Source organism: Scophthalmus maximus, chromosome 2 (genome assembly GCF_022379125.1).
Source record: "Scophthalmus maximus strain ysfricsl-2021 chromosome 2, ASM2237912v1, whole genome shotgun sequence".
In the NCBI taxonomy this organism is placed as follows: domain Eukaryota; kingdom Metazoa; phylum Chordata; class Actinopteri; order Pleuronectiformes; family Scophthalmidae; genus Scophthalmus; species Scophthalmus maximus.
Window position 1 is genome coordinate 4,939,592 of NC_061516.1, and position 25,549 is coordinate 4,965,140.

At 44.0% G+C, this 25,549-nt stretch overlaps 1 protein-coding gene across 1 annotated transcript; it reads right to left on the bottom strand.

The window, feature by feature from the left end:
• Nucleotides 1–5,656: 5,656 nt before the first annotated feature.
• LOC118301371 (neuropeptide Y receptor type 1-like) lies at nt 5,657–12,488 on the bottom strand. Its single transcript, XM_035626817.2, has 4 exons — nt 12,146–12,488; nt 9,442–9,683; nt 7,715–7,861; nt 5,657–7,512 (listed from the first exon to the last, which is right to left on the bottom strand). The coding sequence occupies exons 1-4, from the start codon at nt 12,452–12,454 to the stop codon at nt 7,056–7,058; spliced, it is 1,155 nt and encodes a 384-aa protein (XP_035482710.1). The 5' UTR covers nt 12,455–12,488; the 3' UTR covers nt 5,657–7,055.
• Nucleotides 12,489–25,549: the final 13,061 nt, after the last annotated feature.

A 25,549-nucleotide genomic window follows, 5' to 3' on the forward strand; every position in this document is an offset into this window, starting at 1 on the left:
TTATCAGTGGCATCACATTTCAAATTTCCCATCCGTGTAGCAGCAGAAAAATAAATATGGATATAAATAGAAACATAATAAAAGTGACAGTGGTGGCTGCAGTATTTACATCATCTAACTTGAGTAAAAGTAGCAATATAAGAGAATGCTTGTTGAAAGTCATTAGGTTATTATGAGTGATGTAGTGATGTGTAAGTTTAGTTTTAGTTTGGTTAGTTTATTTCAGACACTTTTCAACTTATACACAATAGACTCAGTCTAGACTTGGATAAACAATAAGCAAAGCATTTACATTAATGCTTTTCTAGCATCAAAGATAAAGATAAACAAAAGATGGACAATTGTGATTTTGTGTAATGGGGATCCACACTTGAGCAGCACAATGAGAGGTGAATCCAAGTGCTACAAAGCATCAGGAAATATGGACTTAAACTGAACAAAATCACCTTTTTGGGAGACAAGCTTTCTGGAGCAGGCATGGAGCCAGAACGGAGCGAGGTGAAAGTAATCGTGGAGATGCCCAAGCTGTTTTGAGAGTGTTGGGAATGATCAATTTAATTCGAAGGTTCATACCAAACCTGTCTTCGAAAAACATCGCACCTGAGGCAGCTGTTGCACAATGGGCGTGAGTTCAAGTGGACTGACAAGCATGAGGGGCCCCGGTTCAAACCAACCAGGGCCTTTGTGTTTCTGAGTTTGCATGTTCTCCCCATATCCAAAGACATGCAGAATGGGGTGAGGTTAATTGGAGACTCTAAATTGACCGTAGGTGTGAATGCGAGAGTGAGTGGTTGTTTGTCTCTCTATGTGGCCCTGCAATAAGCTGGCGGCCTGTCGTCTGGAGGTGAATGTCATCAGTATTACAACATCCGAGCAGGGCTAAGTGTCGTCAATGGGCTTCTACTCAGAAAGAACAGAGTTGTCATTCCTCAGTCACTGAGAACGGAAAAGTTTAAAACGCTTTGTGAGAGGCAGCTCGGTATGGAAAAACTGCAAGAGAAGGGCCAGGGCAGTTGTTTATTGGCCAGGAATCAATGCCGACATCGACAGAAGGGGTTCAAGCTGTGATACCTGTCTGAAACATCAGGCAAAGCAGCCGAAAGAGCCGTTGCAAAAACATAGACCTACCAGATGAGCAGTGGCAGAAAGGTGGGCCTGACCTGTTCCACCTCGATGGAAAGTATTACCTGCTGGTAACTGACTGTTTCTCAAACTACCCAGAGATAGCGCTGCTTCCCTCTATGTCTGCTACCTCTGTGATCACAAACATGATATTGATCTTTGCGCAACATCGAATCCCTCGGACTGTTTACAGTGACGACGGACCATGTTAAAGTTTCAAAGAGTTCCAGAGTATGACTTTCGACATGTGACCTCAAGTCCCCTGGAGGCTCACCCACACGGTAAAGCAGCAAAAGCGAGTTCACATAGACAAACTGCTGCTCAAGAAAGCACCGAACAGTAAATCCATATCTAGCCCTGTTGAGTTACAGCGCTTTGCCGCTTGAACATGCATGGCATGTCTCCCGCTGAGCTTCTGATGGGACGCAAGTTACGCACCACGCTTCCCCACATCACAGCGGGACAGGAATATAAGAGCGTGAAACTGAAGCAAAAGCATCTCCAACAGAAGCTCACCGGTAAAGAAAAGGCGATGTTGTGATAGGAGTTGTTAGATCTGACCGCTAGATGGCAGTGGTGACTAGTGCACCTACCTGTGAGTGATACTGGCATTGTCTTGTTTAGATATTAGTTCTCAGTGGAAAAAGAATGTTAATGCCATACCACGTACATAATGCCATAAGTACGTGGTTCAGTTTATCGGTTAATTAATAGAATTTAGATGAAACCAAGTTTCTTCAACGCATATTAGAAACATTACAGTGCTGTTGTTGTTGTATTTTCAATGTCTCTGACATTGAGGAGTCCCAGCTGCCGCTGCCCCAGAGCGCTGATCAGCTGTTTATTCAAAATGTATCAATACTGATCACAACACTTGTCCAAAACACTGAGCTATTTATGGATCCTTAACCAAGTGTGAGGCTGAAAGAGATGACCCATTCACCAAAGCAACATATATACTGTACATTTTCCTCTGTGTCTGGCCTCTAAGCATGGCTGACCCCAAAGGTGTTATTCCCATTGAAGAGGAACGTGGCCTCTCTCTTATTTCATTTACTAAAGAAAACGTGTCCTCAAAGCAATATTAAGCTTTGTGAACCGCAGCAAGGGCTTAATAGACTTATTTTGTCCAGGGTATCACCTCCCGGGCTACGTTTTTAAAAGGCAGATTGGTGGAGTTGGTTCTGCATTGAGAGTTGAAATCATGACCTCCGGTCATGTCAAGCCTCTCAACACAATCTCTCATACAGGGTGCGGTTGAAATGTCCTCCCTATCTACTATTCCTTGACCCTCAGTGGAAAAGGTCATGAGGTCAAGGAAAGGTGTAAAGGAGAACTGACAGGACTCAGGACAAGCCGACAACGCTGCTCAGAGAATCCCACTGGACTTTCACTAAACTACGTCTTCATGCGACGGGGGATTGTATTGACGTGCGTCTGTCGTGGTGAAACTTTAAATTTCCGAAGATGGACGACAACAACCTCAGCGGCTCCATCAGCATGTTTCAGTGCTTTACGGTGTGACATCAGATGTAAATGATTCATATGTAACAATAACTGACATGATGACGTGCGTCTCTTCTGGGTCATATTCACACTCTTCTACTTCTTCTTCTTCTACTTCTGATTGAATCGTTTACGTTCCTGCATGGCGCGTCACGTTAAATATCGCCGCCGCAACGAGGAGCATTGCGGTAGCAAAGGAAGCATTGATGCTCCTTTCCTATTCATATAGAGAATCCGAACAGCTCTTATCATGGCCGCTGATCAAATACTTCCGGGCCACGTCAGGATTTAGGAAACTTCCGAAGCCAATTTGACAATACGACCGTTCCCTCAGTATTCCTTTCACTTGAACCAGGTCCCTGGAGTGAACTTAAAAGCTTGGAAAAAGACGCCATCGCTGTGTGGAGGTGAGCGTGGTTCTGGCACTCAGCTGTCGGAGAGAGAGAGGGGCAGTGCGGAGCTGGCTCGTCGGGATCAGTCAGTGCGAGGTGGGCATGATTGGCACAACTGAGCCGACTTCCCTAAGCATGCTCTCCCCCTTTATGCAGTAGTCTGTGCAGAGAGTTTTCCGGTTGGACTTTGATCCGTGTGCTGGAGCATCGCAGGACCAAAGTTAAGAGGGCTTTTGTGTTATGTTGAGTTTAATTGTCTGTCCCAAGAGAATAAAGAGAAGGGGTACGGTCGAACTGGCAAATTGGCTTAGGAAGTTCCCTAAATCTTGAAGTGAAGCAGCCACGATGAGAGCCGTTCGGATTCCCTAGATGCACATAGGAAAGGAGCTTCAATGCTTCCTTTCCTATGCATTTAGGTCTCTCAACAGAGGAGGAATGAAACACCAGCTTTCTCCCGCTCACAGTGCTGTGCTTTCATCTCCCCAGGAGACTTAAACAGAGCTTTACTTTTTGTGACCACAACTCCTGTGTGAACAAAGTTGACTCCAACAACTCCTAACGACTCGAGATGTACCAGTTTCAACGATAGTCGTTCCAACTGTCTGGAGCATGTACGAACACTGCCCACACCCCACCGAGGTTTAACACCTGGGAATCACCACGCGATGTTCAAAGTCGTAGGGACCCGTTCATACTACACGACCCGCTGTCTTGTAACCGCGAGGCTTCCAGTCGTGTGCTGTTCACACCACGTGACTCATCGGTGGTGGGGGTCACCCACTGCATAATCCTTCACCTGGAGAAATGCTTCCAAAGTACGCTTTTGTCAATAAAACACATGTGAAAAGTTGACACGGAAAAATACGCGATACAATGCAGGAAACAGGAATTTTTTTGTCACCTTCAAGATGGCCGTGTTAAAAAAGAAAGTGTGGTCAATATATCGAATAATACTCTTGCGTTGAAAGATCAGAAACAGGAAGTAGTTTGAGCGGACGCTTTGTGCGTTGGCTTGAACGCGTAAATATGTGGTTCGGCAATAAATAAAGTCAGCTCGAGGTTACACTCATCTGTCGCAGTGAAAACGCACGACAGGCCGAACATGGAGAAGGTAGAGAACAGGGGTCAAGAATGTGGTGCTACAGTTCCTCCCACGGGTTTTGCAGTCAATGCACTCACGTCACTGCTCACGCTACAGGAGACGGGTTCGCCGACACGTGCAGATATTTAGTCTGCTAGATATCTGGCAGACATCTGCGAGGCCTCCGCGAGTCACTTTGATCGCGTCCTTGGTGGTTCACACATAGCCATTGAGTGCCGTTTTCATTTGCTGCGAGCTCCGGGATTTGTCGGCGAGCGGAAGATCTGTTATGAAATCCTGTAGTGTGAACTCGCCATTAGGTGACACTGAAGAAGCCTTTGGGATCAGAGGTGAAACGTCTTTAAAAAACTACAACCAAGTCCAGTTGCTCCTGATTCAACACCCTCCTGAACAAGCATTCACACCTATGGTCTATTTAGAATCTCCAATCCCCCTAACCCTCTGCGTGTCTTGGGACTGTGAGGTGGATGCCGGAGTACCCGGGGAAAACCCACGCAGACACGGGGAGAACATGCAAAATTCACACAGAAAGGCCCTGGATGGTCTGAGCTTAAATTTGAAACAAGAACCTTCTTGGCGACAGTGCTGCCCAATGCCTAGCTATTACAAATGTATTTCCTATGTCTTAGTATTACCTCCAAAGCTAAGTTAGCATATCATTAGTTAGATACGTTATTAATTGGAGTTACGGTTAATGTCAACGTTCTGGGAGGCAACTAAATCAGAGTTTAAGCTGACAATAGCAGATCTGTCCTGCTCTCTTTTAGATTTGGGAGGATTTACACTGCAGCAACAAAACCCTTTCCCCCAGATAGTATTACATTTGCCAAATGCATCTTAATACCTTTTGTCTTGTTGAAGGGAAACATACTATTCAAAAAAAATCAACAAAATATTATCAAAAAAGCATACATCTAACCTCTAAATTTGTCCCAAGTATACTACTGCACTGATCAGCGGGAGCAGGCGTGGGGAACCAGGGCCATTTCAATTTTAAGATCATCCCTCAGGGGCCATACTAAATTATTGAACATATAACCTCTGTTGAAATTTTTAAGAAACGCAGCTCACAGCGTATTTGTATGGCCTTGATTGAAATAACATCAAAATCATGACCCTTAATTTCATGTTGGAGGCCAATTTTGATACATTATAAAAGATATTAACGCGCTTGTCCTTTCAGCTCATCCCGTTTGGAATGTTTCGTGCTGTAATGACGGCCATGTTTGCCTTTTTCATGACAGCCAGTGCGTCACCACAAAGAAATACTCGTTTGTTCAAATGACATTTGAAAGAACGACATCCCAACTTTTCTCTTCTTAGTCCCCATGTCCGACTATGTATCGACACATCAATCACTGATGACATGATGTGATGACACGCGATGACAGTTACGCAGTGCTGTATTCAATGACTCTGACCTTGGCCCGGAAAGGCAGACATCCGCCCGTTATATCCCGGGGGGAATTAATTGCTCTCTGAAAATAATTTGTGTGATTGTGTCTACTTGTGTCTAAGATCATGGATCCATTGCTTGAAAATGACTATGAATTTATTGGTAAATCATAGCAATTTTGCTTTTCAGAGGAGTGCAATTCTAGAATGGCAGCTGATACTTCCCATGGCGTGCCAAAATCACTGTATAAAAAGATGGATCTCCACTTCCTCCGACTGTACACAAATGAAGCCAAAATATCCTGGATACAAGTGCTTCCGTCTTGGACAGGTAGCAGTGATCGTGGAACGGAGCTGCTGTATCAAGGTCCTGCCGACGTATTCATTCTAAACACCAGTCTTCACTAAGACAATCTTAAGACCAGTTGTTGCAACCGCCGCCACTAGCCTATGCTTGGGAGATGCGACGACACATCACACGACTACACCCACATAATGACTGCATTGGCAGCGCGTTATGGCAGAGGTGGCCAATCCTACGTCTTGCGTCAGTCAAGTTAATGAATTGATCCAAGAAGTCAGAGGAAACTGTATATGTGAATGTATGCAACTGGTTGAATTGGTTGATGGCGATACTTTTGATAATGTTACAAATGTTTCATTATAATATAGATAACTTTGTGTACAATTCTTTTCAAGTCTTTCAACACTGTATTCAAGACAATTACAAACATCTCTAAATATGAATACTTGCGATAGCACGTTCAGGATGATAGCACACTATAGAACTTTAACTCCAGTAGCATTCATAATCTTTTAAGTACAACATGAACATATCTTGTTATATGACAATAGCTGTTGTCCCTAAAGATCATAATAATTATACATACAAGTAAAACATGTACATACATTGGCTATAGTGGTAACCTATCATGTATGATCATACCCTTATAAACATTACTGTTGAACTGTATTACACAATGTAAATAAATCCACATACAAGTGGAAAGTACAAAGGAGGTATTCCTCTAGTGTCCATAATAGCCCATAATAATTTTAGATCTCACACACAGTCTGTAACAGCTATGTAATGTAACATATTTATGCAGGTCATCAAAGTCTAGCAACATAATCACAAGATTAAGAATTAACAAAGTGAATCGCAACTGCAAACTATTAGCACTATACGAACTGGCAGTGTGGTCGTAACATACACGATACTTGGTCATGTGACATCACCGCTACCAAGCCATGGGAACGAACATCCAAGGGGATGGACATAGTCCATGCTACCGACTCTGCTTTCTCTGTGTGTGTCCATTCACAAGACATCCTTCTCGTATTCTGGACCACTCCCGCCGACGTCTTTGTCCTTTCCTGTGAGCGGTCGGCCCGAGTGGAAAAAGGGCGATAGTGTCCCTCTATCCGGAAAGTTACAGAAAGAGAGATCTCCGACGGACGCTTGTGAAATGGCTGTTATCCGCTGTTCCAGCTTTTTCGGCTCCTCTCATGCCCCGGAACTCAGAGCTCGACAGTGCTCATTGCGAGGGGTTAGCTGGTATTGTCTTCGCTGGTATTGCCGAGCGGATCCCAGGCCTCGGGGAAGGACTGCACATTGATCCCATTCTGTTTAAGCTGGTGGCCTTTGTCACGGCCTCACTGCCCACAGTGGAGAGCGGGAAGCTCTCGTAGCTTTCTGCCGCCTGGTTGCCACACTGGCAGCGCTGGAGCGTTGACTTAAGCTCCCTCTGGAAGTTGCTGTTGAGGAAGCCGTACACCACGGGGTTGATGCAGGTCGAGGCCATCGCCGTCAGGTGGCACGCCGAGAAGACGGAGTCGTGCTGGCAGTCGGGCAGGGCTTGGTGGTGCCAGTCAAAGACGGTGTTGAAGACGTTCAGCGGCAGCCAGCACAGAGCGAAAGCTATGACAATAGCTACCAGCATGACGTTTATCCTCTGGGCTCCACGAGTCCTCCTGCTGCGCTCCAGCATGTCCCTAAACAACACAGCATGCAGCCTATTGTCACAATCCACTGTGAAATATCATGCTGAACCTAAGGCAGAGTTGTGACACCGAAATATATCTTGGTAGAAGGACACACACACACACACATGCTCTGACACGATGGATATCAACAGCGTGTGATGCGAGGGAACGGGGCTCTTGGGAAAATGAGGAGCGAGCAAAGCTGCGTGACCTGCGTCGTTTCAGGCGTAGGAAGATCCGGAGGTAGCAGAGGAGCACCAACAGAAGTGGCAGGCAGTACTGGAAGAGCAGCAGCGATGTTGTGTAGGCCAGCCGATGCGCATCTGACGGCCACAGCTCCATGCAGATCAGGTGGTCCCTGTGACAAGAAAGACACGGAGGGATGTTGACAAGACTGTAAACGGAGAACATAATTAAATATGTAGTTTATTTCCTCATCTCTGGACTAACTGCTGCAACCAGCCTTTATTACCAATTTGCAATCTCTCATTAGAAATTTCCTTTGTTGCTCTTTCTGAAGAAGTATCCCATGGAGTTTGCTGTCCATATTCTCCGATAACTGATCATGTATCCCAGACCGTGCTTTTATAATATGTGTGATATCGACCTAAGTTAAAGGGGCAGTAAGGGATTTTGAATAAAGCTCGCCTCTGTCTTTGTTGTTGTTGATGACGCACTGACCGCGCCTATATCAGCATCCTCGGGTATGGGAGACCGACGCGATAACCTCTAGGCCAAAACCCTCTTAGTCCTTGCCTAGTTTGCTAGCGTGTCCGTTAATGTGTCTGGGAGTGATGGTTACAAACTGCACACACAGTGTTGTGAGGTGGAGAGACTCCGTGGCTCCAACCTCAGTCAAGACAAAGATGGAAAGATGGATGAGTGATGATGAGGAAACAATGAAGTCGTCCCTCTTCAGCCGATTGCTAAGAAGCCCTGGGAGGAGTAAGTTTCAGATCAGGAGAATAATGCACTAAATATGAAATTAACATAAGCACACAGAAATGTGGTTTTTCTGAGGAGGAAAATGACTTTGTAGCGTTCATCCACACTGAATAATCACTTTTTTTTTTAAATGATTCACCTCACAGTCTTTGTTTGCATTATGATTCTGATGAGAGGCACGTTCTTATGTCATGCTTTTCATTTATGTACTTGCTTTTCTTATTTAGCATTATGCTCGAGGAATATTGACTTATTCAATCATTGTTTATTACGAGCCATTATGACTCCAAGAGCACCTTAATGCCGAATTGGTCATACATAAACGGCTTATTTGACTGATCTGATATTTTTGTCACGGCTCACGCCCTGACTCCTGTTTATTCACCTTTCTTTTCCCCTCTTTGAGTTTCTCCACCCTTTTCGACGGGTGTGGGATTGAGTAAGTGCGCGGTTTCCTCCCCGGGCACCTGGCTGATCTTGTCATCAGCTCATCAGAGGTTCTCCATGTGCTTGTTGCCAGATTGCCAGTTCAGTGGTATTGCACCAGGCCAAATTTGCTCTGAAGTCAGTTCTTGTTTTGTTTTTTTTGCTCTTTGAGATTTTTTGATTGACACTCATTTAGTTTTTTGGGCCTCAGGATTTGTTTTGAGGACTCATCTAAGTTGGAGTAAGCCCCCGCGATTCGCCAGCCACGCCACACCTGCCGTGTCCTTGCTCATCTGCCAACCTGCTTCTACACCTTTTCCACATTTACTCTTATGTAAGTTGATGTCACCTCAAGGGTGTGATTATGGCAAACCAGTTGCAGCCTGTGCAGTGTGGAGGTCTGTTCAAAATCTACATTCATTTTGGGTCACATCTAATTATCTTCAGATATACTCAGATCAGTGTGCCCTTCAGTTTGGGTGTTCCCTTACTTATTTGCTGTGACGGTGTGATAAATTATAAACTGCTTCATCTGCTCACACCTCTACACCAAATATTCCGTCTCACCTGAAGGGGTTGGCTGGCAGGCTGATGTTCTGGAAGGGGTCATTAGTGAGGTTGTTGAAGAAGAGGAAGGGCAGAGAAATTAAGCAGGCGACCAGCCATGTCAGCCCCACAGCCAGGTAGGAGTGGCTGGTAGCGGGGGTCCAGCCGGTGGGATGGAGGATCAGCTGGTGACGCTCCAGAGCGATCAGCACCAAGGAGAAGATGGAAACTGTCACTGACATGCACTGCACAAAGGGGGTCACCTAGACGGGTAAAAACAGACAAACTTTGACTAGATTTTAGTGTTTTAATACTTTAAAACTCAAACTGCATTTAATATATAATATAGGAAAAAAACAATTCTGATTTCAGTCGACCCTTATAAGTCCCAGTGGAACGGCAGCATCTTTCGAACCTATTGGTCTGTCTTGGCATATAAATAGTTGAACATTGCACAACCCCCAAATAACTGCCTATGTTATCCACAAATGGCAACCCACCATGACGTCGCCCAATTTTATTTTTTTTGAACAGCGAACCATATTTGGACGAGATAAAATGGCCTCTATTAAATAAATACATGAAGGGAACTACACAAAGAAAGATCTCGTCGGGGAGGATGCCGACTCAACTAAAACAACTTCAGGTGAAGACATCTACAACAGTGAGCACTTTTTAACAGCAGCACGTCGACAATACCAGGTTACTTTAGTGCATGTAAATGCAACGACTGACAATACTCTGGTCACATGATTAGCATCCAAGGAGTCTGAGGCCAGAGTGCTGCAGGGTACACCACCAATGAGAGTCAATGGTGATAAAAAATTGTGGATAATTGTTAACTTAATATTAGACATGTAGATGCACAGTGCCATTGTTCAATATGCATTTCTTGTTGTGACGCTGCAGTAATGAGATGGCTCCACAATAGTTTGAGAAAAGGCTGACTGATACACCTTGTTTGCTTCATCTTGAATATGTTTTATGTATTCATGCAGTAGGCATGTGCATCTGACAAATAATGTTAACTTTATGATGCACACCCAGGCCTACACTATCTGTTGCAAATCAACTGTTAGAAGTGACAGTTTACGAAATAAACTACTGGCCCATAGATTACTTGCAAGATAAGAAAATAATTGTCCAGTTTTCATGTGTGGATGGACTAAGGAATAGTTGACTCACAATGCACAGTTGTCTCACCCTATACTCTGTGGGCCTGTATTGATGCAAAATCTGCTTCTGCCTCAGAAATGAATTGACAATGTGCAAATATTACTAGCCCATTTTGGGTGAACAAAACATGCAATAGATGTCTTACAGGTCACTGTTTGAAACAGCGCGTTTATCCTTTGCTGGAGGGGCCGCAATTAAAAAACAGGGCATAAATCAAAAATATACCAACTACACCACTGTGGGGGACTTGAAACTATGATACGCCAATAGTCGTTTCACAGGGTGGAATTTGTTTTTGGATTTGCACCATTATTTAGCAAGCGGGTGGAATTAATGTACATCATACTGATTATTTTAACACGAATCAGGTTCAATTGTGGAGTTCCGCTATGCACATTTTGCAGCAATTATTCCTGCCACTGCTTCAGAATTTCATGAAATGTAATGTCCCAATTACACGACTCAGCGAGGGCCAATTCATTTTAAACAAACAAGACACAGCGATGGAGCGCTCTACAATCTCTGGCCCCAAGGCTAAATTATGCAAGGCGGTAGTATTGATAAACTCCGACGTTATCGGTGCTGCTAACGGTATTGAAGAAATGAATGCAGTCGTCTTTGTTTTTTCTCTCGCTATTCCCAATCCTGAGGAGAGGTCTGTGTGTCTCTGTGTTGGAGCCTGTCCTGTGCAGGGGGCAGGGCCAGCTCTCACTGCCTGTCTGTCACACACTCAACCCTGCTCCGTGTGGTTATGACGGAGAGAGTGAAATGGGCTTAAGTCTGTTTGTTTTCACCAAAATCAATTGAGACAACGCTCATTGCCACAAGTGCAACAATTTTTTTTATTAAATTATTACTCAGGATTCCAAAATGACAATTAGTTAATAGGACTGAATCAGTGAATTGGCTATTATTTCCCTTCCTTTGAAGGTTATTATTTAAATAAATATTTTATTAATTTTTGACAGCCATAACTAAAACTGTAAGCACAACACATCATTAAGTTGGGAACTTTGGTGAATATGTTACATGATTGTGAAAATACTAAATAGTTGTTTGGAGTTATCGGATGTTTGGAGTTCATCTGAATAGAAATACCACATTATGTCTTTTGGGACTACCACCAGACAATGTTAAAATGTGGAAACACCAGGAATTAGCTATGTTATCAATGATGTAGGATAAATGTGCGCCACAGGAAATCTGCCATCTTATCCATTCCTTATTGACTTGCTCAATATAACTGACTGTTGACTATCTGGCTAGTCTTGCTGGACTGTACCATCTCTTTGCCATCTTATTTTCCTTCTGTTTTGATGTTTAAAAACAGATGACTGGACATATTCTGAAAGAAGATGGCATTCTTCTAATTGTAATACTGTTACTGTTATGTCTTTGTTAAGGTCTGACAAAAAAAAAGATTAGAATGAACCCATTCATTTCAGTTTGTAAACCGGAAGTAGATGAGTAGGACAAAAGATGCTTTGGCCTTGGACTGAAATGACTAAGCATTATTATGGTGGGGTGTGTGTGTGTGTGTTGCACTGACCTTACACAGGGCCTCTCCTAGTACCCAGCGGTCCATCAGTGTGTATATGATAGTAACGGGTAGACATACCACACACATCAGGATGTCAGAGCATGACAGGTTGGCGATCAGGATGTTGGTAACGTTGCGCAACTCCTGTTGCCGGGCAATGATAAACACCAGGCCTGCGTTACCTAGCAACCCGATTGCTATAACAGTGCTGTACGCTACGATCAAGAAAGTTGCCCCAACCACAGAGGGAGGGCACAGAGAGGTGTCTGACCAATCAGAGGCCTCCCAGACACTGAGGAGGCTGCTGTCGTTGGACATTGCATAGAGATGATAGGGAAGGGAGGGGGTGTTATGAAGGGGGGGGGGGGGGGGGGGGGGGGCGGCAGTGTGTCAGGGGTCAGTTTTTAACAGAACCAGAACCTAGGGGCAGCTGTTAAACATTTTTAAATAAAGTGTAGAGAGGTCGGCCATGAGACTGGATGTGACACACAGTATCGAATGTTCTGTTTCTGGAGGTGGGAGATTTTGATGCTATCCTCTTTTTCCTTCACTGTCGGCATCCCAGTGGAACAGCTGAGCATCAATGTTTCCCTGCAAAACACAGAAAACATAACCGCTGAGAATTATGAAAGAGGTGAAGAACTCTCAATGTAAGATAGATGGCTGCCGTTACGAAGACCCCTAATTATGACGCCTTTGCTTCACCGAACCAAAAAAGCCGGCATCTGCTGCCCAATGTGTGATTTCAGACGGCGTCGGACAGCAACAACCCCGTCGGACAGCAACAACCCCGTCGGACAGCAACAACCCCATACCTTGGTCAAAACATACTGGTGAGGCAAAAAAAAAATTTAAAACTCAAATTAAAAACTCCTGCCAATGCCCAGCTTGTGCAAAGGGAGCTAGATAGAGGTGAAGAAGACCAAAGAAACAGACATGTAGCTGTGATTGATTTATTGACTTCTTCAAAGATTGAGCAGGAAAGTGGGACCAGAACGAATATTAACACCACCTGTAACTTATATCACACTCTTAACAGGATGGATCTCACTCCGTTGTTGGTGAAATGGTACATTATGCCGTCCAGTTCACCAGGAACTCAACGTTTGTGTGTCCTAGGTATACATTAGGCAAAATAAACTCTTTCAACTATGTGTCTGCTGAAATAATCTCAGAGTGACTGTTGTATTTTCAGCAGAAAAGCTAAAACTGAACATTGACACTTTCTGTCTGAGGCACAGACAGAAGCCAGAAGAGCTCAAAGGCTATAGGCAGAAATGATCAACCCAAAATACCAGCTCTCTTTTCCAAGCCAGCTTCTGTGGTCAGTTCACTTGTCTGTGATAACAGCAGGACAGTCGAGCATCTGCGGTTGGTTCACTAGTTTGTAATAACAGTGGGACAAATGAGCATCTGTGATTAGTTCATTTGCGCATTGTAATATTAGCAGGACATTCATGGACAGCTGTAGATGTTTTTGCTGACATTGGGCAAGAGGCGAGGTTCACCCAGGACATGGTCGCCAAACATACCGCAGGCTCAACAATCAGAGACAAACAACCATTCACTCTCAAATTCACTCCTATGGTCAGTTTAGAGTCTTTGATTAACCTAACCCCAATCTACATGTCTTCAGTCTGTGGGAGGAAGCCGGAGAACCCGGGGAGAACCACACAGAAAGGCCCTGATTGTTTCGAACCGGGACGCGAAACCAGATCCTTCCTCCCCTAATAACCTGGTAATGACAAGATTAAGGTTAATAATAATAATAATGTAGTTGTTAAATTCCCCTATTCAATTCCCCTATTCACTCATTAAATGAATTACTAAACTCCAGTTCATTTTATGAATGCATAAAGCTAAACACACATATCAAGTATATTATGTAATCATGCAAAATGTCACGTTTCTCTATCACTTTTCAGCGTCATGCTGGGAGTCGCCTTGAGGCAGTGACTTTCAGCTTATTGACAGCGAGCGTCTCCTGTACCCCACGGAGTTCTATCCTGCTGGCACAATGGACATCCACTGGTTACAACACTCATCAAATCCTCACTCACATCAGCATCTACATACACGCGCACACATGGCAGCCCCCGTCTCCGGAGGAGAGCTCTGTCTGTCTCTCCCTCTGTCCTCCGACCGCCTTCTTGGGGGAACAGGCTGCCAAGGATGAGGCACACTCGCAGGTGCCACTGCGCAGCCACACTGACTCACTCGCACCACCCACCCGCTTGCGATAGCGGTCAATAACTGGCCTTCTCTCCACCGTCTCTCTCGCAGGAGCATGCACACCAAATCACACCTGGTTCATATGTCTGTTAGACCGAGTGAGCATGACCAAATCGGCACTCGATCGCTGGGTCTGCATCACCGACGACGCAATCGAAGTGACTCATTCTGGCAGATATCTAGCGGGCTAAATATCTGTAGAGAGCTGTAACACAACAACACTCTTCACCCATATTCTCTGCCTTTTTTTCCGTGTTTCTGAACAAAATCACCGACCAGACCATTCGCAGGGCACAACACACACACACACACACACACACACTCCCGGTGAAGGGTCGTGTCGTGTGTGACCCCCGGTTGCTGATGAGTCACGTAGTGTGAACAGCACAACGACGAGACAGCAAGTCGTGTCGTATGAACGGTACGGCCATCTCACGACTTTGAAAATCGAGTCCGAGGCACTACAGGTTGTTTTTTTAAAGCCTACCCTGGAAACAAACCAGTGACAGCTGGACTTGAACCACCACATTTGAATGGAGGTTTAAATGAATTTTGAATTGAGCTGTATATGTTTTAATGCATTATTAGGTTGGTTTTTTAAAATACCAAGTTCAAAAAAGGGCAGCATTGTTTTTTGCTGTTTCAGACTTGTCCACTCAGAGGGGGAGTTTTTTAAAAAAGGAACTATTATAGCTTCATTTTAATTGAACTAAGATTGTTTGACTCCAGACAGAATTTCTGACATGTGTTGATGCTTTGACTTTTATCGTCACTGCCGCTCAGAAGAACATGAGGAGAAACAAAAACCCAGATCCTCTGACGTCTGTTATTAGAAAAACACTGTTCAATATATCCAATGATAATACATGGACATTTCTGTCAGACTGAGCTCGTCACACATTCTACGTCTCTCTTAATCAATTTTTTTTCATCTCAATCATCATCGAGCTCTGTGATGATATAGTTCACACTTCACCATGTCACTTGAGTCTTTAGTCTTAGAGTTAGAGAACCAGCTTAGTGCAGGTTATCAGGTCGTCAATGTTAGGTCCAGCGAAGCCAGGTGACGAAAATATATCTGGCTATGTTGAACAGGCACTAGGTGGCTAAAGTGTATTAGTATTAATAATATTTGTATACATCCCACTGTCATGGTCCCGGTCACCCACAGCAACACTTTCACTTTTTTTATACAGTATATAAGCATTGCAAGTTTTCCAGTTGGTTTCCCACAGTCTGTCCAACGTCCTGCGGTAATTTGTCTGCAGGTCTATTGATCTGTTGTGTCAGAAGATTCGAGGGCTAAATCAATTTCAAATCCAGCTTTCTACGTGTAGCACTCAGGAGGGGTGGTTTTGGCCACCCTTGGTTTAGGAGGGATGACTTTGGTCCGTCAGTGTCACCTTGCATGCAACATTTTTGCGAATGCAACTTTGCCAGGTAGGAAAGCAACTTTGTAAAGTTGGGCTTTATAATGAAGAACGTACAATATGAATAGGCTCCTCTCTCTCTGTCTCTCTCTCCAATTACAAAAAACAATGCAACCGACACAAACATAATACGCAGAAATGGAATGAAGATACTACAAGTTTATTATCTCCGCGTCATTAAAAATTCATGGTTTACACAGCGCAGCAGAGAATGAAATTCTCACAAATTCTTGAGTGAGGCTTTTTTTTTTTTTACAAAGCCTCACTGAAGGCTAATGGAGCTGGTCCTTTACAAATCTCCACTACAAAGACACAAATGTAATAACGCCACATCGGTGCGTCTCGGAGGGTCTTTCCTAGCTTGATTCATGCCGCAGCATTTCTCCGAGTTCCATTCATGAAATTCAATGAAGAAATTCCGTCAATTTTGCCAAATTATGTTTTCAACATACTTTGAAGCTTCGTGAAGTGTTGTTGCTGCACTTCACGCTCAAGCTTGGCATCTCTCGGTCAATGTCATATTTAACGATCGCTTGTTGTGGCCATCTTGCCCGCAGGTATAACTGTCTCTTTTTTTTATTTTTTCCAGCTGTCTTTATAAAAAAAAAAGATTTTTGAAGGAGTAGTACCCAAATGCAGAGTCCAAAATAATAATTTTAATACATCAGAACGGACTTGCCGTCTCAAAGGTACAAATAACTAAATCACTGGAGAGACAGTAGCCTACTTGGCAAATGATATGCTCGTCATGACCCCTGACTTCAAAATTCGTATTAGTATTGTATTGTACATTTTAAGGGAGGTAGCTGGGCATGATAACATTTCTAGCTTTACATTTGAGCAGACAACACACACGTGTGCTGTTGCGCTATTGGAAAGACTAAAAACGGACCTAACCCTCCACGTTTTTTAAATCTGAATACAGCTGGAACATGTGGAGAAATACAAACACTGATGATTTTATCGAAGGTTTTGTCTTCAGTGCGTTTGAATCAGCCTCTGGAATCTAATGATGTGTATAAAACGACGCCGTCGCCCTATGCACTTTCAAGAAATGAAGACTGCAAGATGAGGGCGCTGTAATAATGTTGTGTGGCCAGTGTGTGTGTTCTGGCGGCAGAGGTATAAATAGCTTCAGTTTTTGTGTGTGTATGGAACTGGGGCAGCCAGATAGTATTGCTATTTAATCCATTTTGGAATAAACTTCATCATGATTTACTTCATGTTGATAAAGAGAGTAAACGCCAAGTCACAGAGGCATCGCTCTAAGTTCCATTTCAATGTTAGGAAGGAAGCTCTGGCAGACAGAAACGATTTCTATGATCAGATGGCTGATCTTTTTGGCTTGATTATTGTTCCGACTTTGTGTCTTTGAGTTATTTTATATTCATATTGTCTGTGGAACCCGTGGCTTGCCGTATATGGCATCCTCAACATTTGCTACTTTGCGAGAGCAGAACAGTTGAAATGACCGGTCGGTCATCACTGGAGAAATGATCCTTGAGGTCTGATGTCGGTCAGGATTTAAAGTGTCTTCGGAGCTTGCGGGAGAATAACTTCACGCAATGAATATAGAGCCGGGAGGGGAGCGAGAGCAACTCGGCACAAAAATAAGGGGAGAGGACAAAGTCAAGGACGACACGGCACAAGGAACAGGGAGATCTTTGCCCGTGTGCTCGTCACATCGGTGCATATTCACACTTCTTCCCCTGATTGAATTTGACTGTCACTTTCCTTCACACTGTGCCTGAAACAGAACGAGCACAGAGCGGCAGCTCCTCATGAATGACTGAACCACATCTTGAGCTCTGTCGTGAGCGTGAGCTGGGCGGTTCGTCTTTTGAGATAAAGATGGCAAAATGGAATCGGCGTATGTGTTCATTTCACGGTCCTTTAACATTTCTGTCGATCGCTGGTGACGCCAGTGTGGACGCCTTGCAAAGACCGTGGGAGCACTCGCGAACGAATTCCTTCATCAAACAGAAGCAATGATACTGCACACACACACACACACAGACGAACACACACACTATCTCCTCTTTTTCCCGTCTTACGCAATCCCACGCAGCAGAAGACGGGCTGCAGGAGATCAAACAAGATACTCGTAAACAGCCTCAGCCTCTCGAGCTACAACAATCCCCACCTCCTCCGATGCTACTTCAAAGTAACCCCAGTCACAGTCCTATCTAAATAAGGCCTGCCAGCCGCCTGATTTGGTTTGCATAAAAATGAGTCCGTGATGATAATCCCACGAAAAGCAGCATTTTTATCATGCTGATCTCGATCTCACACATTAGGATTTGTGCTCATGGCGACAAAATAATTACAAATGCCAATCTCTCTGGTGCTTTTATCATAACACCTTTTAGTCTGACAAGTCGGAAAATAATCAAACCGACAAATAATGCTTCATTAATAGTCATTCATGTAATTAATTTGACATAATTAGCATGCAGATGTATCGGGAAATGAACATGGATTCATTTTTTTTTTTTCCGAGGGGGAAGAGGAATCTCTCAGATACTGTGATCCCCTCTGAGAGCACGTTGGACCGTTCCCTCGTCGCTGCAATGTTTCATGAATTCGGTCGATTTATCACCACCTCAAGGTATCAGCTTGCCCACAGACTTCACGGTGAGCTAATACATTGATCGTGGGAATCATCAAGCAGCTAGCGGGTCCATCAAACTCTTATGCGGGGCAGCCTCGGGCCAGGCCTGCCAGGGGGCTAACAGTCCCTGATGTGCCCTTTGCTCCCTGTTATAATCCTATAGTAACATATCACAACATGTAAGAAGGAAGATGCGGTCTGTTAGAGAGAGGAGAGACAAAGGATGACTATAAAGTAATCTTCTTTAATACTTGGATATTGTCCTTGCTAGTGTCTCATCTAAATCCCGTTTGTTTTCTGTCCTGGCTCCTCAGTGGTGGAACGAGCTCCCCATTGACAGCAGGACAGCAGAGACCCTTCAATGAATCTGTCGCAAACTGAAAACTCACCTGATCAGACTGCACCTTACTCCCTGAATTTATTATTAAAAAATTAAAAAAATATATATATGTATAATGAGAACTTGAAGGTTTTTTGCTTATTTGCTAAATGTTTGTGTTCTCTATTGATTCTTGCACTTTTGGGAAACATCTCTATGGTTGAATGCACTTTGGACGCTTTGGACAAAAGCGTCAGCAAAATGAATGGCATGTAATGTCTGTGGTTAATTTCCCAGAGAAGTCAGATCCTTAGGTAAATAACAAAGTGTCTGAATACACGAGAAAGACAGAGAGTTATACACACAGCTAACACACACATGTATTGTTTCGTATAGTTTTTAGTTGGACTCGAATGCAGACCATGACTCAAGAGTTCAATGAACAGGATTTATTTAAATCAGGGGTCTCAAATTACCTGGGGGCCGGTGAGTCCAACTGTTTAGGGGAAAAAACTCAACATCATCTATTTACAGTCATTCTTGCCTTTTCTTGCCTAATACTTGCTGCCAGACACCTGACAGCGCTCCTTCTCAGACAGCTGAGCCACATTTGTGCTGAGGGAGGTGGCGGTTGAAAACCGCAGTCCGGCCTGAAGATGGACATCACTCAGCCTGGACCTGTACTTTGACTTATTGAATGTCATGGTGGAGACCAGTTTCTCACAGAGCCATGTGCTTCCAAAAAGGCATATGGTTCTGTTATATTTTGAAGTCTGCAAACCGCGCCTCAATTTCTGCTGTAGCTTCTCAACGGCATCAACATATTTCTCCCTAATGAATGCTATGACCTCCTTCACAACACAACTGCATGCTGGAAAATGGTGGAGTTTCTTCTCAGACAGCTGGGCTTTCCATAACATCAGTTTCGTGGAGAATGCTTTGACATTTTCAAGACGAAATCTAATTTGAGAAGTGGCTACTTCCTCTGTAGGACAGTGACATCTGTTCCCTGAGGCACCTTTCTTTGTATTTGTGGGGTCACAGGTCTCTTCCAATGAGGGATGGGCATTGGGCTGTGTCCGAGAAGTCTTTATGGCTCTGTGGCCAGCTTTTGGTTCACTTTCCTTTGTTCAAAGGCCAGACTTTATTCAGGCTTCTGAGATGACATGAAGGCCGCAGTTCATTTACCCACTGTGCTCCACGCACAACACCAGCACCAGCAAAAGGGCAATCTTTAAGTAGAGCATCTTGAGCTCCACCTGTTGCAGTGGCTCAAAAGGCGGGCGGGCCAGCTCATCAAGCACCAACAATAAATCCCAAGGGGGCGCAAGGTGCCGTGACCCTGGCGCCCTTCATAAACTTCATAAACAAGTAAGGGGGCGGTGGCCCACTGTTTTGTCCCCGAAGCCATGTGACACCCAGAAACAGTGGCTAAGTACACATTGACCGTGGGGAAGGCCAAACCCTTAGCCAGTAAATTCTGCAGAAATGTCAGGATTACGGTGACGGTGCTCTGAAAGTCATCACCCCCCACGCTTTAATGCACCAATCCTCAAAAGCACGCCATTTGCCGTCATATGCACAGCGTGTAGAAGAGGCTCTGGCACTCGCGATGACACTCTGTGGGAGCCAAGTAGCAAACCAATTCAGCCTCTCACGGGCCAAGCCCATAGAGTCATGTGCTCTGGATGAGGATACAAAATCCCAGCGGAGTAGCAGAGGCCGCGGCTGCGCGCACAGCAGCTGATATACCTCCTCCAGCCAGTGTTCCTGGCCAGCAAAAAGCTATCAGAACGAGAGCGTGAACCCTCTCACGCACCCTGGCGAGAGTAGGAGTGATCAGATCTAGTGGGGGAACGGCGTACAGTAGGATGCGCGACCACTCGTGCACTAACGCATCCAACCCCATGGGGGGGCAGTGACCGGTCAGGGGAGAATACATTAGACATTGTGCGTTCTCTTCTGAAGCAAATAGGCCTATCTCCGCCCGACCATATTTCTGACATATTTGAGTCACCACCTCACTGTGGAGTTTTCCAATGCTTGTCGCGAGGAGTGCCTCTGGACAGCAAATATGTCCCTCCGTTCAGTGCGCCTGACGTGTGTGTAGCCTTGAGCGATGACTGGCGAGAGCTGCTCCATACAATGAGTCTGTCTGAGAGGTGTCTTCTGGGAGCGAGAAGAGGTAAAAGACTACGTGCTGACGTGACATCTGACTTTTATTGTACCATACTGCCCTCCCCCACCATAAACCCCGTCACTGTGTGTTTCCTGCAAAAAGTATTACATCTAATTCTTTTCTGTTTGATAACCTCTGACACCAAAGCTCTTTTCTGTGGACTTCTACGCCTGTTCATATTCAAAAAGGCTGTCTTCAAGGCCTGCATATGAGAAGCGAGACAGAGGGAAAAAAACCAGACAGGTAAACACAGCAGAGAGAAAACACCCAGTGTTGTATGATCATGTTTCCATTAATGGGAAATTTTCCTTTTCAGCTTTGAGACCTTTAATACCTTTTCTTCAGAGCAGTCACGTTTTATTAGATGGTAACGCTTCTTCCAATCCAGTAGGTCTGTCCCCACAGCCTGCTGGAGAGTGCTCAATGTCTGAATAAACTTCTTAATATCAGGAAAATAATCACTCACTTCCACTGACCTGCCCAAAGAATCATCAAAAAAAAGCATTAACCAATACGCACAAAAACCACACACAAAAAAATACGTAAACAACACACAAATATCACAAACAATGATAATACAATAAACACAGTAAGAAAAAGTGGAAAATATATGAAACACGTCACACCCGAATAAGAAGACAACTACGATGTTGTGTCGCCCTTTTGTCTGTACGTCACTGTTAGGTCTCGCCCCGCTTCTTCCACCTTGGTATGGAGTTAGAGATTTTTACGGTTATGGTAAGTTCAGTTAAATTATGTGATTATGTGAAATTGTTATGTGATTATGTGAAATGGTACCATTCACAAAATTTAGGTCCCAAATCCTCCTCATGAAAAAGCACCTTTAGTCCTGTTTGCAGTCATTTACACAATGTGTTAAGGAATTACGAATGTATGTGGGAACTGTAAAGAAAAGTTATAAAAGGTGCATTATAGAATTTTCTTTTAGGTGCAACTAAATTTTGTGCAGGTGCAACAGATGTAAAACGTTGGTGTGGAGCCCTGAATTATTACTCAATTTACACCTGGCATTAAAATGTATTATATTTTTGCATTTACACTTGAATTTGATCCCAATGTGTCCCTGACCACCTCCGGAGGTGGTTTGTATCATCTGGTTCTCTTAGCAAGCCGGCTTTGTCTTGAGCTGGAATCTGTGATTGAATATTGTTGTCATGACAATCATGTGTTATATCACTGTTGACAGAATACTGTTTATGTTTTGTTTTTTTTGTAAAAATCTGTTGTTCATTTTCTGCTGAAATTGAGTACAACCAATTATTTCAGCCCTATTATTTAGTCATTTGGGACTAAAACATTCATGAGATGTCTGTGAAAACTAACAATATGTAGGATTTGGATTGTGAGTATGAACAACACTGAAACACAAATAAACATTGGGAGATCGAGACCACTGCCAAGGCTGAGCAATCCCCATTGCTGTTCCACTCAAAACTTGCAATCTCATCTCCATTTGACCTACATAGTTAGCTCATATTTTTTCTTGTTATTTAAAAAAATGTAATTGTGAAGATATGACCCCAAATATCCAATGATGGAGAATGTTTAAAAAGTGTTTTCAAAAATCCTGGATCCAAATCCAAATATGGATCCCTACCAAAATGTAATCACCTGTAATCATTCTATGATACAAATTTCATGCAAATCCATCTTTAACTTTGAAGTGTTCCTGCTGATCAGGAACAAACAGAACCAATCACATCACAATCGCTCAGTGATTGACTGCGGGAACCTCACACTTTCATGAGGTCTGCACAGTCAGGACCATTAAACAACAATGAATCCATTAAATACTCTGCATATACTGCTACATCCATCACCGGACATGATGTGAACCGCTGGCAGCCGTATGTTGGAGGTGACGTGACCGTCGTTGAGAAGTTACCCCTCCAGTTCTAAGTGCTCCGATCCGAACGCCTACCCCGCCTCTGTGGCTGCCTTCCCCTGTGGCTCCTGCCTCGGTAAGATGCTGTGACATCTTGTCCCCCCTCTGAGAAACAGCCGTAAAAAATCGGATTCTGATTCCGACTCGATTCGGAAAACAGAAGAAAAGACTAAAACCGGTAAGAGGGAGAGAGAAGGCAGAGCGGCACTCACCTGTGTTGTGTCTGCGTCCACACACGGTGGCTGAGTGTGGTGATGGAGTACAGTGCTCTGCACAAGAGTGTGTGTGTGTGTGTGTGTGTGTGTGTGTGTGTGTGCGCGCTATATATAGCGACCCGTGCACAGCCCGAGGTGTTCGCAATTTGAGATCGGGAGCGAAGCAGCAGCAGCGGACGAGCTTTTTGTTTCAAAGCTTTGCTCAACCTGTGTCATTCAAAATAAAAAGGCTATCGGTTCTGCACGGGAGCGGATGCGCGATCACTCGGATATTTCACTGGCGTAGAGCTGCCGTGCGACAATGAGGCTTTCCCATTATTTGGTCCAGTCAGAGAGGCGCAGGAGATGCTCTTCTGCGGGAACACTGGCAGGCTACAGTCTCACTGTATCCTGGCAACTGAGAGAGACAAACCTGTGAGTCGGTGGACTCCGGATTCTAGCAATATTCCTTTCTGCTTCTTCTCAATTTGCATTTTCCTCCCACCGTCTCTTTTTCTTGTCTTTTCTTTTCCTTCCCTCTTTTCTTTGCCTTCCCGTTCTCTTTGTGTCTTGCCCTCCCTCCCGCTGCTTTCCTTTCCTTGTTTGCACGTGTTACTTCTTCCCATTTCTTCCTCTCCTCTCCCGTTTCCTCATCCCATCACGTCGCAGCTTCTCTCTACTCTCCCCTTCACCCATTTCCTTGTTACCCCTCCTCTTGGTTCCTTTCCCCCGTTGCCTCCTCTGTGTTTGCTTTCTGCTCACTTTTTCTCTCTTTCCTCAGAAAGAGGAGGAGGGGGGACGGGGCGGAGAGAGAGAACAGTTGTAAAACAAGAATGATGACAAAAAAAGATAATTACCACACTAATATTGACACTTACAGATGCAGGTGATGTTATTTATAATAATAATAATAATAATAGTTATAGTGACGATGGATTTGGATCATGCAGCTCCGGGGTCAGGTATACACTATAGGAGAGAGAGAAAACACAATTAGTGACATGTCATGTCAACATATTGAGAGAGAGAGAGATGCTTATGATGAGAGTTCCCCCAGCAGCCTGGTCCTACAGCAGCATAACTAAGAAATGGTTGAGCAAACACCCGAGCAGCTCTAAATATTATCTTTATCAAAGAGGAGAGTTTTAAGTCTATCCATCTATCTAAGATATGCAAGATACGACGGAGCCTGATTATTAAGGGCTTAGTAGGTGAGGAGCAGGATCTTGAATTCAATTCTGAATCTTGTAGGAAGCCAATGCAGACACTGGGGAAATATGATCTTATTTTCTAGTTCCTGTTAGGACATGTTTCTGCAGCATTTTGGATAAACTGGAGGCTTTTCACACACTTCTAACAGTGTGCGAATGGGTGAATGTGACTTACACTCTAAAGCACTTTGAATGGTCGATAAGACGAGGAAAGCGCCATATGAATACAGACCATTTACCAATTTCGTTTACTGTCATCAACACACCCAAAATATAATAAATTGTGGCCACAATATAGGTATATCGTGCGCGCGAAATACTAATTTGTGGCTACGCAATAGTTTTTTTCTGCGCACATTATACCTAATTTGCGACCACGAAATAGGTATAACGTGCGCACAAAATACTAATTTGTGACCACGAAATACTAATTTGTGACCACGAAATACTAATTTGTGGGTTTGTTTTAATATCATGCCCATGAATTACCTTGAAACCGGTAGAAGCAGGAAGATATTGTGTGTGTCAGGTGGGTGTTTTTTTCTTACTCAGTTATTATCAATAGGTTGTTGTCCCGCATTTAATCATGCGGTTATCTAATTGTTTCACATTTTGTTAAAACGAGCAGCCTAAATACCTGCTGACATCTCGCTGCACTCACAAACTTTTTATCCTTGTCCCGTTACTAGCTTACACGGTGTTAGTGTGGAGCCGTAAAAAGACATGTATATCTGTGTCCGTAGGAGCTGCAGTATAGTACCCCAGGAAATACTATTTTGTGGTCACAAATTAGTATATTGTGGCCACAAATTAGTATTTCATGGCCACGAGTAGTTTTTCCTGGCCACAAATTAATATTTCATGGCCAGTATATTGTGGCCAAGATTTTTTTTTTTTTTTTCGGATGCCATTTGTGGGGCTCCCTGTAGCAGAAAGGTAGTAATGCAGGAAGAAACTTTCTGCTCGGACAGGAAATGAAAGGTGGGAAGGAGTGGGAAGGGAGATGATCGATCAAGCACCCCTTCACTGAAAAAAGGAGGGAAAATTCTAAACAAAGGAACCGTGAAAGGGGGACAGACTGAAAGAGGAGTGAGAGTAACCAAAGGATAAATTAGCAGTTTAATCTCTCTTTGACACAAACAAAGAGTAAAAGCTTAGAAAACAGACAAATGGTAGTAAACCGAACTTTGATGGACAACTAGCACTTCGCCAATAACTGGCCTGCATTTTTGGGTCCAGTTTAAAAAAAAGAAAAACAGAATATAAGAAGAAGACCAATGCTCTCTGGACAGGGTTAACATTGAAGGAGGAGTTGGCCGATTAAATATTCG